The sequence below is a fragment of the Chiloscyllium plagiosum genome, unplaced genomic scaffold (assembly GCF_037043375.1).
Source record: "Chiloscyllium plagiosum isolate Xiang-an unplaced genomic scaffold, Cpla_swu_hap1 HiC_scaffold_24, whole genome shotgun sequence".
Lineage (NCBI taxonomy): Eukaryota > Metazoa > Chordata > Chondrichthyes > Orectolobiformes > Hemiscylliidae > Chiloscyllium > Chiloscyllium plagiosum.
This window is the reverse complement of record NW_028270162.1, coordinates 20,013,768-20,027,915: the sequence shown is the minus strand read 5'-3', so window position 1 is coordinate 20,027,915 and position 14,148 is coordinate 20,013,768. Positions and strand designations below refer to the sequence as shown.

Sequence of the window (14,148 nt, the reverse complement as noted above, 5' to 3'; positions counted from 1 at the left end):
AGAGGCAATGCTAGATTATTCATGTTTGTCCTGAACAGCAGCATTTCAAAGATGCTGTAAGTGTGAGAGATGCTCATCTTTCAGTGTCGTACTGTACTGGGAACATCATTAAATGGGAGGTACTCAAACATGATACATGCCTTAGAATGGGGTAGGTAGTAAATGAGGTACGTTTGATAAGATATGACGAGAAAACCTGCTCAAGTTTATGGCAGAAACCTTTCCAAAAACTCAACAAATCTTGGAGTTAGCCAAAAAAAAAATATTTAGTCCAAAGGATTCAAATATTGCTCTAAAATGTGTGTTGGCTCATTATTCACCAAAGTCAAATGTGCTGTATCAATCTGTTCAGCTTCCTGTTATACTATCTGTATAACTTGAGTTACAGATTTATCAAAGAACTGAAGAGGATTACTCTGCTCATTCTTGATCCAAGTATTTGCCTCACTAGCAAACTTTGCTCACTGTTCTCAGCTAAGTTTTTTCAGTGATAATAAGAACTGAAAATATTTCCACCACTTACAGAACAGATGTGACTTCCTTTCTGTTGACAGTATGAGACAATTCTATTATGTTAACATTGATATTCTCAACAGGTTTTTCTTTTTGACTTCTGCCGTGAGTCTTAAGAGGCCCAATGAAAGTTATGCCGTGATCGATGGATCAACAGCAGTGATTCTGTTAGAAGTAGGTTAATTCCTTTTGCTATTTTAAGGATATTGAAGTCAAATCATGCATTTAGGCTCAGAGGTGATAAGAGCTGATTGTGAATTACAATCAGATTTTGAACTTTCATACATTCTTTGAATTGCACTGTTTCTTGTAGCATACCTCAACTCATGAGTGCTAATCCACTTACAAACATAGTTTCACATCTCTAAGCAATAACTCCTGTTTTTCAGCTTGGTTTATGATGTAATAGGACAGTGACACTTGCACCTAGGTATTGAGCTTAAAATTAATGGGATATCCATTGACATGCAGGTCTTGTGAATGTTAAATCAGGTGGATCACCAATTTCCCCTAGGAATGACTTGGATCTCTTTTCTAATGGAGGTACACTACTTAATGTGGGTATGTTTTCTAAATAAGAAGGTTCTGCATTAATCTCTTCTATATGAGTAAGCCTTTATATTTGTGCTGCTTTTAAACTGTGTTGACATCTTGTGGAAGAGACACTGTCATCTTACAGATGTAGTAACATTTTGTTATAATTGGGCATTGCATTAGCTTGTGGGGCATTTTTTATTCCAGACTGCTGACACTGACTCCTAATATCCATTGTTTGGTCTAGCCTTTGTGTTATCTTGTTAAGCATGTCTGTAGAGTGTTTAGAGCTTATTAGGTAGATAGGCTGTGTTGCTCTCATGTTGAAAGGTTGTCCTTTATATTTCAGGATTTTAAAATGTGATTTTAAATCTTCTGGTTTCTGCTTCATGCGCCATTTGGATAGTTTTCTTCAAATTTGACTCTTCTTTAGATTTAATAAATCTGACAATGAATCATCAAATATTCTAGCAACTACCCTGTCTCTATTAATTCTGATTTAATAGTCCTCAGTCACAGTATTCCACTATATAGACCTTAAAGAGGTTTATAAAATCATGAGGGCATGGATAGCATGGATAGGGTAAACAGCCAAGGTCTTTTTTCTAGGATAGGGGAGTCCAAATATAGAAGGCATAAGCTTAAGGTGAGGGTAAAAAAATTTAAAGGCACCTCGGAGGCAACTTCTTCATGCAGAAGGTGGTGAGTGTAGAGAATAGCTGCTAGAGGAAGTGGTGGAGGTTGCTACAGTTGCAACATTTAAAAGGCATCTGGATAGGTATATGAATAGAAAGGGTTTAGAGGGATATGGGCCAAATGCTAACAAATGGGACTAGATTAATTTAGACCATTTGTTCAGCATGGACACATTGGACCAAAGGGTCTGTTTCCATGCTGTTCAACTTTATAACTCTATTGCACTAATCTGTACAAATAATTAATGAAATCATCTTCAGATTACACTGGAGGATCATGTGTTAAGTTTTGCTTTTTCAAAGATTTTGTCTGTCCTCAGACTGAAGTAATTATCAAAAACAGTTAGAATTTATTCAAAAGCATCTATGCTTTCTTTTGTGATTTCTGATGCAATCAGCTGTAGGACCTATTGAATGCAATACTGTAGTTATTTGTTCAGCTTAAGGTTTAGTATTTAATTTTGAAGGCAATCTGTATTATAAGAAAAGTTTTTTTCCCAACATCTACAGTAGCAACCGAATAATGGTCAAAAGATATTTTTGAAGCTGCTGGTAAGTTTGTAGTGGAGTTCCCAGGGATGCTGGGATCTCTGTTTTTTTTAATATATATTTAATATCCAGATCTTGATGTGCAGGAGACAATTTCAAAATCTGATACAGGTACACAAATCCTTTATCCAAAGCCCTCAGGCCAGCTGGTTTTCGGATTTTGGAATTTTTTAGATTTCGGAATAAGTGACTGTTTTACTAAACAGCAGACGCACCTGTGAGTACTACAACGCTGAGACAGAATTGACGCCTGCTAGTGCTGGGCCATGCCGCCACGTCACATCTGAGTGACGTGGGTCAAGTGGGTGTGGAATTGGGTTAATTGCATGCACGCCAAACAACCTTGCTATGGAGAAAAAAACTTCACAAGAAAAACTTTGGATTTTGGAGCTTTTCGGATTTTGGGTGTTTGGATAAAGGATTGTGTACCTGTAATAGAAAACTTGGAAACACTGTAAACTGTGAGGATGACAGCTCAGAACTTCAAAAGTCATAGACAGGTTGGTGGAGTGAGGATAATTGGTGATAGATAAAGTTCAATGCAGGAAAAATGTGAGGTAATGCATTTTGGAAGGAAAAAAACATGGAGACACAATATAAAATAAGGGTATAATTCTAAAGGTGGGGGGGAAGTGTGGAGGAGCAGAGGGCCCTGGGTGTATATTTGTACAGATCACTAAAGATGACACAACGGTTGGTTGGCCATTAACAAAGTATACAGTATGCTGAGTATTATTAATAGGGGCATAGAATACAAGAGAAAGGAGAATGATAAAGTTACATAAGACACATGTTAGATCTCAGAAGGAGTATTGTGTAGAGTTCAGGGTGCCACACTATAGGGAGGACATGAACATTTTGCAGAAAGTACAGAACAGATTTACAAAAATGATTCCAGAGATACAAAACTTCAGCTACAAGGACATATTGGAGAGTTTGGGACTGTTGTCCTTGGAGAGAAGGTTCAGAGAATATCTAATAGAAATTTGCCACATGAGGGGGCTAGATACGGATAGGAAGAAACTGTTCCTGTTAATAAAAGGACCAAGATCAAGATGGCACAGACTTAAAATGATTCGCAATATAAGCAAATGTGAAGTGAGAAAAACAAGTGCTTTGGGTCCAGAATGCACTGCCTGAATGTCTGCTGGAGGCAGGTTCAATCCAGGTATTCACAAAGGCATTAGACAACTATTTAAATAGAAAGAATGGTTTTAGGTATTTGGAAAAGGCAGGTGAATGGCACTAAATCTCAATGCCCAGTTAGACATCTAGCATCAAATGGCCTTCGTCTCTACTTTTGCAATTCTGTGATTAATGTAGTTATTTATTCTTAATACGTTAAAGCTGTTTTAAATATATAGCATATCAATGTCACTTCTTTGATATTCCTGAAAATTTTAATTATTCTGCAATATACAAATGTGAATGGCTTTAAAGCTTTCAATCTTATACTGAAGTAACAGTGTTTTAACGCTCTTCAAACTCTGTATAATAACATTATTGCATAACATTAACAGAATTTTCTTCTTCTACAAGTTTGTAAACTCTAGATTATAACAATGATGTAACATGTTCTTATATAGCAATTACATCTGAATTATGGCAATGCTATGATGTTTTTCTTGTTTTAAAACTTTAAACTCTATTAAATAGTAATACTGTATCTCTGCTGTATGTTGTTGGTTTTTTTTAATTTTTCGTAACGAACAAAATGGTGGTTTCCCACCTTCTGCAGCCAAGATGGAGGTTCCATGCTTCGTTACGGATAAAATGGATGATTTCTTGCCTTTTACAACCTAAAATACATTCCAAATCCCCTTGTACAATTTTAAAAATAAATTTCTGTGGTTGTGGCCATCATAAATCTTCCTGCGAAAATTGTGGCTTAAATTACAAATGATCCAATCTTATGATGATCTTTAAATTCTTCTATCTTCTTCAGTTGGACTTCTTTTCCAGATCCTTTACATTGTCCTTTACTTAAATTAAACATAGTCTGTGTCTTATTCAATATTGCAGTCTTGCTATAAATTAAAGTTCTGGTCCTTGGTCAATCAACTACAGCCATGTCTCATGGGGCCTCATCATGATGGCAGAGACATTTGTTTTGAAAGGCAAGTATTTCTTTTCACTTCTATCTTTCCCATTCTGACCTTTTATGCCATTTTTTTTAGAGTTTATTCCTCTTGCCCAAAGAGATTTCTAACTTAAGTCACAGAACTTCAGATTGCTCCTACAATATTTCTTCTCCAAGGACTTTTTTTAACTCCCTCTGTCTAGCTCTTAATCTCTTCCTAGTCCACGCTTTTTTTCCAGCACCTCTTACCAGCTCTGAAATGAAGGTTTTCTCTGGTATGCTGATTTTTCACTATATTGCTGCCACAAATGCTATTGAACCCACATCCATTTATGCACATTTTGCTAGTGACTGACAATGACTTCTTGAAGTTATAAACTGACTTCTGACATTTGTTCCTCCTGGGTTGAATGATTTATTTTCATTGTTGTTATCTTGTTGTATTTATGCAATGATCCTACTGCTAATAACCATATCATATGACAAAGTACCAAGTATTAGTGCTGCCATGAAGAATACACCAGGGAACACTTGACTACCAAGTTTCTGTTTAACTTCAAGCCAAGCTAGTTGTTTCGAATTGGTAGAGCGATTTAAAATAGAGCTTAGTTATTAGTATTCGTACTCTTTATTTTTTTAATATGGTAAAATTCGTTTGCTTTAAACACAGAACCTTGTGGATTTATTCTTCAGTAAATACATGGAATATTGATTTCCAAAAAAACCATACCAGTCTCAATTGAAATTATAACAACAGAAATGCAAAGCTTACCATCATACTGCTGGAACCAGACATTCTGAATGGAGTAGCTCTCAAACCAAATGTCAGCTCTGAGAAAAGACAATAAAATTGATGATTTTTACCCATCTATTATCAGTGTTAGTTTACAATTGATCAAATTATCATTGATTATACATACCCAAATTTTCAAACTATACTGAAACAACAAATTACAAAACCAATGCCATTTCTAAAGAAAAATCTTCAATGAATATCTAATCTTGTTATGGTACACTCCATGCTCCTCTTACTTCTAAATACTTTAAGGGAAAATTGTCAAGGCTGTCGGGAAAGACCAGGAGAATGGGATGGATTGGAAAGCTCTTTAAATTAAATGGTTCAATTTAAGTTTTAGTCTATGAATTCAAGTGCAGTACTTCAGTGCTCATTTCACATTCTTATCTTCTCAACTTCAGTCTTCTAATTATCAAATTTAAAATCTAAATCCCCAAATGACTATTTATTATACACCTTTACTGCAACTTCTCACAAGGAAAAACTGAGAAGATTAAGAGGTATTTTCATTCTATATCAAACTTTTCTTTAGCATTGTTTCTATTTTATATAACTTGATTTGATTTATCCAACATTGTCACTTGCTACAGTGAAAAGTGTATAATGCTCCAGTGCCACCTTGGATTACAGAAAAAAATACTGAATATATTGTATAAATTGTAAAATACTCAATAAATTGATATTAAATTGATGTTACCGAAACTGAAACAGCTTTAAAAGTTCATCTTTCCCACTCCATAGACTTTATCCTCACTGCTCATCCAGTCACCACTGTCTGACATTATCCCCGGGTCCTGACAATGTGCTCCTTTTCTACTGCCACTGGCGCTGTTGCTTCCACTGCCTCCATGCTGAAGACTGTCATGGTACATGGATCCCACACCTCCTGCGACACTAGGCACTTGTCTTTTGATGCCGCCACCTGAGATGGAGCAGGAATGGAGATACACAGAGTCCTAGGCTCCCACAGGAGGATATCAGGAGGAGGCTCCAGGATAACCAAAATTAGTTGGTTTTAGTTTACTCTGCACTGTGAACCAACCTTTCAGCCAAGTGAACAAACTGGCCCCCAAGTTGCATGGCCCCAGCATTAAATGCCAATGAAACAGTCTTAGATTCTTTTAGTAGAATCTCTCCAAACAAACCAAAGTTTTGTGGCCCTTATAAATCACAATTTCCACTAAATAATTGGATGTGTAAACATCAAAATACTGCAGAGCTAACTCTAATCCAGTGTCTCTTTCTCCACCATTAAATATTTCTTTTAACACACATTTAGCTTGTGTAACTGACTGGCTATTCAATCCCCATTTCATCATCCTGTACCAACACTCTACCAACAGGAACATCACTGGTATCTGGAGCCAGTTTAAATTTTCTTATAATTCAGTACTAGAAAAAAAGCTGCAGTTGTCGGTATAGCTTTCAAATAGGGTAGAACACTCTGACATTCTTTTGTTCATGCAACATTCTTATCTTTCTTCAACAAGTTCAACAAAGGAGCATTTATGCCTCTTAAATTTGCTGCAAACCTCTGATAAAATACACTCATGCCAATATATTGCTGAATTTCTTGTTTTGTCTGAGGCATGGGAAATTTTTTTGTAGGTTCACCTTTCTTTGTCTCACAGTGTGGTCCAAATAAGTCACTTTTGCTGATTCATTTATAGCCAGATCTATGACCAAATTAGTTATTTGATCTCTTCACAACCAATCAAGCGGTTCATTCAAATGATATAAATGTTCTTCTCAGATGTGGCTGCAAACCAACGAATCAGTGATGTGGACAACACAGTTGTTATCCATGTATGACCATGTTGATTAATCATTGAAATGTTGCCGGTCAATTTTTCATTTCAAAGGATGTGACTTTAAATTGATAAAAACTGATATTTCTTTGGCTGTACTCGGAATTGGAATTTGCCAATGGAGAGTCATAGAATCCTACAGCACAGAGACAGGCCCTTTGGCCCAAACAGGTCCATTCTGACCAAAATGTACATCAACGCTAACCCCATTTCCCCGCACTTGGCCCATATCCATCTAATTCTTTCCCATTCATGTATTTGTCCAAATGCCTTTTAAATGTTGTTAATGTACCCTCCCAACCACTTGCTACTATCCTTTTAGCAAATCAAATTTTACAACAAATCACACATCTTCAATGGTTGCAATTAGATTTGAGTCCACTTTTGTTACTGCGTTGACTTTGCAACAATTAGAATAGAATAGAATAGAATATCAATTTATTGTTACTTGCATTTATGAAAATACAATGAGATGTGTATTGTCACCACAATTCAGTGCCATTTTAATTACAGAAAGTATAAAAAGAAATAATTGAGACAGAGTTCATTTTTTATTCCCTCCATGACTCCTGGGTTTCTGGTCCACTGCCAAAGCCACTCGTGAGGCCTCCAAAGCAAGGATTTCCGGACCAGCCCTACCACATCACCACTGTCAGAGCTGTCACCAAACCACTCTATCACTGCCATAGCACGGAGGGAGACACTGGAAGCCATTGCCACTTCAGTCACCGCCCGAAGGCACCGCAGCCGTGAGGAACAAACTGGAACCACTATGCTATTACCGCTACAGTCACCACTGAAACTACTGCACCGCCGCCAGGAGGAACAGATAAGACCCACCGATGATGAAGTCTTTGATAAAGCTGCGGCCGCTATGACCACAAGGAACAGACTTCTGGATCTGCCAGGTTACCGCCGCCGCACAGGCCCTCATAAACACCTTCCTCTATTGCAGCCGTAGAAAAGAAAAGGTGAACTTAGATACAAAAGAGAAATGAAGAAACAAAACAAAAGAACAAAGAAGATAGCAGCCGGCCAGGTGAGCAGGAGGAGCAGCAAACAAGCACAGAGCCCAAACACTTCCTATCCTGCCACTGCCGCCATCTTGATACACAGGATGGAATTTTGTCCCCTGTCGTGGCATGGGGAAATCCCACAAAAGTTTGAAAAATATATCAGAATGAGAGAAATCAGAATCTAAATAGAAAACAGGGATGCAATGGTCCTCAATACTTCATCCACATAGGCAAAGAGGCAGCCTCACCATGGATTAGGCATGCTCTTGATTAACTCTCACACTACTTCAATCCTTGAACACCTTTGCATTGGAACTCAATAGAAACTTACAACTTGCATTGTTCTGCCAGGTTGCTTTACGTGCAGGGACACACATGCATCTCAAGCATCTATACAAGATGCATCTTAGCTCTTAACTTGAATTCTTTGGATTCACTCACTTTGCATTCACTAGGAAGCTTTTAGTCTCCATATGGCTCACATTACCTTTTAGCACACAGGTCTTCAGTGCCAGTTTCCATGTCTTGCATTGCTTTTCAGCACAGAGGGAAAAGCAGGCAGCTTGTGACATGGAGCACTGAACACTCAAAAGGGTGAACATGTATTAATGAGGCAACATAAATTTCAAAGTCACAGCTACAGTATCTGCCAGCAATTTATTATGTGTCCTTCAAGTAAATGGGGCTCTGTGTGAAAGTGAAATTGAACTGGTCTTAGTGGGGTCATGAAGAACAATGATCAGTCAAGGAGTGCTTCTACAATCAAATAGGGGTTCATTGTCAGTTCAGGATTTGGCCTCAGTCAATCTTAGCAGATGGGGATTTGTGTCCTGGGAGATTGGGCCATAATCAGGTTGGCATGTTAAATGCAGCTATTTCAGGGATTACAGGTAGGTCAACCGGGGTGCTATTGAGATTTCAATCTGGGATGATGGGCCAATTTTATTTCTGCAATGAGACAAAAGGAGGGATTTAGTTTGATAGGAGAGGAGTTATTAGTGATACATGAGCTGGAGAGGTGGTCAGGTGTCCCCAGTGAGTGGTAGGAGGTGCAGAGAGCAGGTATGATTAGTGAGGATAAGGTGCATAAGAGCTATTGAGTGGACATGCCAAATGCAATGCACGAGAATTTTAGTCGATGAGCTTTGGTGAGATGTATATGCATTGAAGAGTTAGACTGAATGTGACCTTATGAATGTGAAATAGAAAATTGGGGCACCTAACCTTGCAGACTACGTAACCTTTTTCCTGAGTTCCTGAGCATCCTCCTTTCACCTGGACTCACTATTGACCCAGGCTATTAATTGGGTCCAGGCTGGTTGGATCCAGTGGGCATTGTCTCCTGTGGCAGACAGCTTGAAAAAGAACAGCCCTCCTTTCAACCTTGGTTTGATTCCAGTCTTGGGTGATTGTCTGTTCACATTCTCCCTGTGTCTACATGGGTTTACTCTGAGGTTCAGTTTCCTTTCACAGTCCAAAGATATGCAGGTTAAGTGGATTGGTCATGCTAAATTGAACCATAAGTGTCTAGGAACGCGCAGTCGAGGTGGGTTAATGATGGTAACTGAGGTTACGGGGAGAGGATGGGTTCCTCTTCAGACTGTTGATATAGACCCAATGGGCAAAATGGCTAATTACTGCACTGTAGGGATTCTAGGAACCCATTTTTAAATCATTCTGATAGTTTTATCTCATTCCCCACTTGTTTCACTACTGTAAAGACTGCTTGTGTTCTAACTCTGTTCGCTGTTAGTAGTAGTTGCCAAAGTTCCAAAAACTATAGGGCTGCTCTTACATACTGACACAACAAGCTCAATGATTTTTTCCCCTTGTCTGGAGTACTCATTACATAATTCACAACTTTGACTTTCTTCTTGATTTGATAAGATCTAATGAACTTTTCTCTTAATTGTTCCCCAGAGACAGATAACAATACTAACACCTGTTGCCTGCCACCAAATTCCAAACTTTACATTTTTTATCTGCTGCAGTTTCAATTGTTTGTTCAGCATTTTTCATAAGCTTTTTGGGCAGTTCACTATTTGGTTAGTGTCTGTCTGGAACTCAAATATTGATGCAAGTATGGTTTCTCTGCTATTGGTTTATACATGTATAAATATAGCATTTCAAAAAGATTAAATTCTGTACACCCATTAGGGCATCTCAAATGGCAAACATTGACAAGGGAATTTCTCAATTATTAGGACATTCCTGACAATAATTTTGAATTGTGGCCTTTAAGGTTTGGTGCTATCTTTCCAATTCCTCAACTATTTGTTATTTGTTTAAATATTTGTGACATAAAATTTGAAGGTTAATTTTGCTATATTTCTTTGTGTAGACCATATCTTGTAGAACATTGAACTTTTCTAGTATCAATTTCCCAATGAATTAATTTTCAGAAAGTAATGTCCATAATTATTAAAAGATAATTATTCCCATTATCAATTTAAAGAAGGTGTCCTATACAGTCTATTAAGGTCCTGTTTTGTTTTACTTAAAAATCTGGTATTGGAATCAAAGGCGCAGATCTAATTGATGTTTGGGGTTTCCAACATCAAAACCTTTGCTACATCTTTAGAAAACCTGGTCAGTAAAAATGTTTCATCATTAGTGCTTTGTCTTTAAATAATAGCACTGATTCAATTTTTGAATAGGCAGTTTAATATAAGTCTCTCAATTCAGAATCTATCAGTTACATTTGTACTAAAAAGAGACAGGTTAAACATGTCAGCCTCACTTTCCCTTCATCCATTTTATTTATATTTTTGAAATTTGTGTCAGATAACTGAACTTCCAAGTCATCTCCCTATTTTATTGTCACCTCCTCTTCATGTATAATTCTGCAGGCCTGAGTATTAGTTACATTTCAGTCAGCTGTCCAGGATGTTCTTTCTGAATCATCTCAGTTTCTTTTACCAAGACAGTTAAATAGTAAATTAATTATTTAAGATTGGAGAGATATTTCCCTGGGATTGATTATCAGATATTGCTGGGAAAAACACTGCTTTTGCTATGCGTTGTCAAAGTCTTTGGAAGAAGGAGAAGACAAGGAAGTAAGACACTAGGAAGTCAAAGGAACAGAGGGATTTTGGGGCGCTTGACCACAGAACCTTGAAGGTAGCAGGACAGGTTAATATAAGGGTTAAGGTGGCACACAGGATTCTTGCATTTGTCAGTCAAGGCATAGATTATCAAAGCAGGAAAGTCATGTTGGAGCTGTACAGAACTTTGGTTATGTCACAGTTGGAATTAAAGTGTGCAGTTCTGATCACCACACTAGAGGAAGGAAGAAAGATGTGATTGCACTGAGAGTTGTAAAAGGAGATTCACCAAGATGTTGCCTGGGCAGGAACATTTTGGCTATGGAGAGTGGTTGGATAAACTCAGGTTGTTTCCTTTAGAGCAGAAACGTAAGCGAGGGGAGTTGATGGAAGTATATAAGATGATAAGGGCATGGACAGGGTGAATAGAAAGCAACTGTTTCCCTTAGTTGAAGGGTCAATAACAAAGGGGTATAATTTTAAAGTGAAAGGCAGGAGGTTTAGAGGGGATTTCAGTGAACCCTTTTCACTTGGAGAGTGGTGGGAGCCTGGAATGCACTACATGGGAGGGTAATTGAGGCACTAAATCTCACAACCTTTAAAAAGAACTTAGATGAACATTCAAGGCTATGGGCCTAGTGCAGCAAAGTGGAAGTAGTGTAGGTAGCAGTATAAATTTGGCAGTATAGACTTGATGGACCAAAGGCATCTCCTATGCTGTATGATTCTTTTTTAGATTAACTTAAGTACATGCATATATGTAGCCTTTATCCTTTTAGTGTAATTTTAAAGATATTGGCAACATTGCATCAATACTATGTGACTAACCACTAAGAATAGCATGCAAGATCTATCAAGCTATGTTTAATTCTGGTATATAACTTGCCCAGTATCACTATCAGCTGGGGGTCATAACAGGATGGAATGTCTATCTGCTTGCCTGAGAAGCTAGTCAATTAAGATGAATAAATAATCTAGAATGCCAAATATTAGAGGCTAACTAGAATTTTCCAGTTGCCTAGCAGATCCCTTATGGCACTAGGAACTAGTCTAATTGCCTGTGGATGTCCTCCTTGCGACAATCAACAGGTCAATACCTGTGGCCTTCCCATTCATCTGACCATTACCTGGCTTTCTACAGAGGGCTGTATCTTCCATAACGGTGACCTGCAACTTCACCCATATTTTAATTTAAGGTGCTGAAATGGCACCTATACATCCTTACATAAAGTGGCAGGCTGCAGCTATTACTCAGCTGGGCACCTTCCAATTGAGCTTCTGGTATTGAGAGCACAAAGTGACCTATTTTAGGGAAGATCTATCTTACACATGTGTACACAATTGCTACTAAATATATAATTAGGTAATAATTATTTTGAATGTCAGAGTGATGAATAAAATGGCTGCCGATACATTGAAAATGGTCTGGTGACATGTGCTCATAACAACAGGCTTCAAGATTCATCTGAATATACGGTTCGCGTCCCCATGTTCTAGTTATTGTGATCTCAATTTAAGCGCACGCGCAGACTGCCCAGCCTTCATTTTACAGCAATTATTTCGAAAAGTGACAATCCTTAGTGTTGCCTCGGCCACTTCTCATGCTCTCTCCTGAGTCTTTGTGCTAATTCAGTCTGGGCCAAGACAGAATTTAAGTGCTGGTCAGAATGAAAGGAAGCCTCTATTGGCCAAGAAGAATGTGTATAATCACGATATGATTATATTAGCAGCACTATTTTGGGGTAGGCAGTTACTGCTCCATTGCTGGACTGCAGTGTGAGATTGCAATGCTCTGTTCTTGTGTATGCACACTTGTTGCTCCATCTGGTGGTAGCATTCTCACAGCCATTTAAGAAAACAAACAACAGGAAACCAGTAACTGAACAAATGTTACAACGCTTTTTAATGTTGGATGGTGCTGGCATTTATTGCCCATCCCTGATTGCTCTACAGAACGTAGTTGTGAGCTTCATTCTTGAACTGTGCAGTTCTTGGGGTGTAAGACACCCACAGTACTGTTGGAAGGGAGTTCCAGGAATTTGATCCAGCACCACTGAAGAAACAGTGATATACTTCCAAGTCATGATGAGAACTTGTCAATTGAGGTGCTCCAGGAAATCTCCTTCTCCAGTGAAATATTTAATTGTTCACTACCATTCGTGACTGGATGTGGCAGGACTGAAGAGATTAGATCTAACCTCTTGGTTGTGGGACCGCTTAGCTCTATCACTTGCTGCTTATACTACTTGGGATGTAAGTAGTCTTGTTTAGTAGCTTCACTAGGTTGACACCTCAGTTTTAGGTATGGCTAGTGCTGCTTCCAGCATGCCCTCCTCACTCTCAATTGAACAGATTGATCCCCTGGGTTGATGGTAATTGTTGAGTGGGGAAATATGCCAGGCCATGAGGTTGCAGATTGCGCTGGGGATTCTGCCTCCCTGCTGTTACCATCCACTTCTTATCACTGCTGTTTTTCTTATTTAAAGTAAGATCTGCAGTTACCTTGGTATTCACTGTTTATAAATATTTTGCTGTGGGCTGAGCTTCACTATCGAGCATAAACAGAACAAGATACAATCTGGACAGGATACTGAAATAACAATCACTAAACATTCAAAGATTTAGAGATTTGGGCGGCACGGTGGCACAGTGGTTAGCACTGCTGCCTCACAGCGCCAGAGACCTGGGTTCAATTCCCGACTCAGGCGACTGACTGTGTGGAGTTTGCACATTCTCCCCGTGTCTGCGTGGGTTTCCTCCGGGTGCTCCGGTTTCCTCCCACAGTCCAAAGATGTGCGGGTCAGGTGAATTGGCCATGCTAAATTGCCCATAGTGTTAGGTTAAAGGGGTAAATGTAGGGGTATGTGTAGGTTGCGCTTCGGCGGGTCGGTGTGGACTTGTTGGGCCGAAGGGCCTGTTTCCACACTGTAAGTAATCTAATCTAATCTAATAAAAAAGGAAACCAAGATAACAGCAAATCTGAGGGCCTCTCAGCTCCTGACCTCATTTCAGCCTTGATTCAAACATGGAGAAAACAGCTGAATTTGAGAGGAGGAGTGAGAGTGACAGCCTTTGACATTGAGGCCACATTTGACTCAGTGTGACATCAAACA

At 38.6% G+C, this 14,148-nt stretch overlaps 1 protein-coding gene across 3 annotated transcripts in view; it reads right to left on the bottom strand.

Annotated features, from left to right (window-relative positions):
* smtnb (smoothelin b) overlaps nucleotides 1-14,148 on the bottom strand; it is a 362,626-nt gene that overhangs the window by 137,612 nt on the left and 210,866 nt on the right. For all 3 annotated transcript variants that reach the window (XM_043715564.2, XM_043715563.2, XM_043715562.2), the window contains exon 10: nucleotides 5,144-5,202. In XM_043715564.2, the coding sequence (XP_043571499.2) occupies nucleotides 5,144-5,202 (59 nt within the window). The remainder of the gene's footprint in view (nucleotides 1-5,143; nucleotides 5,203-14,148) is intronic.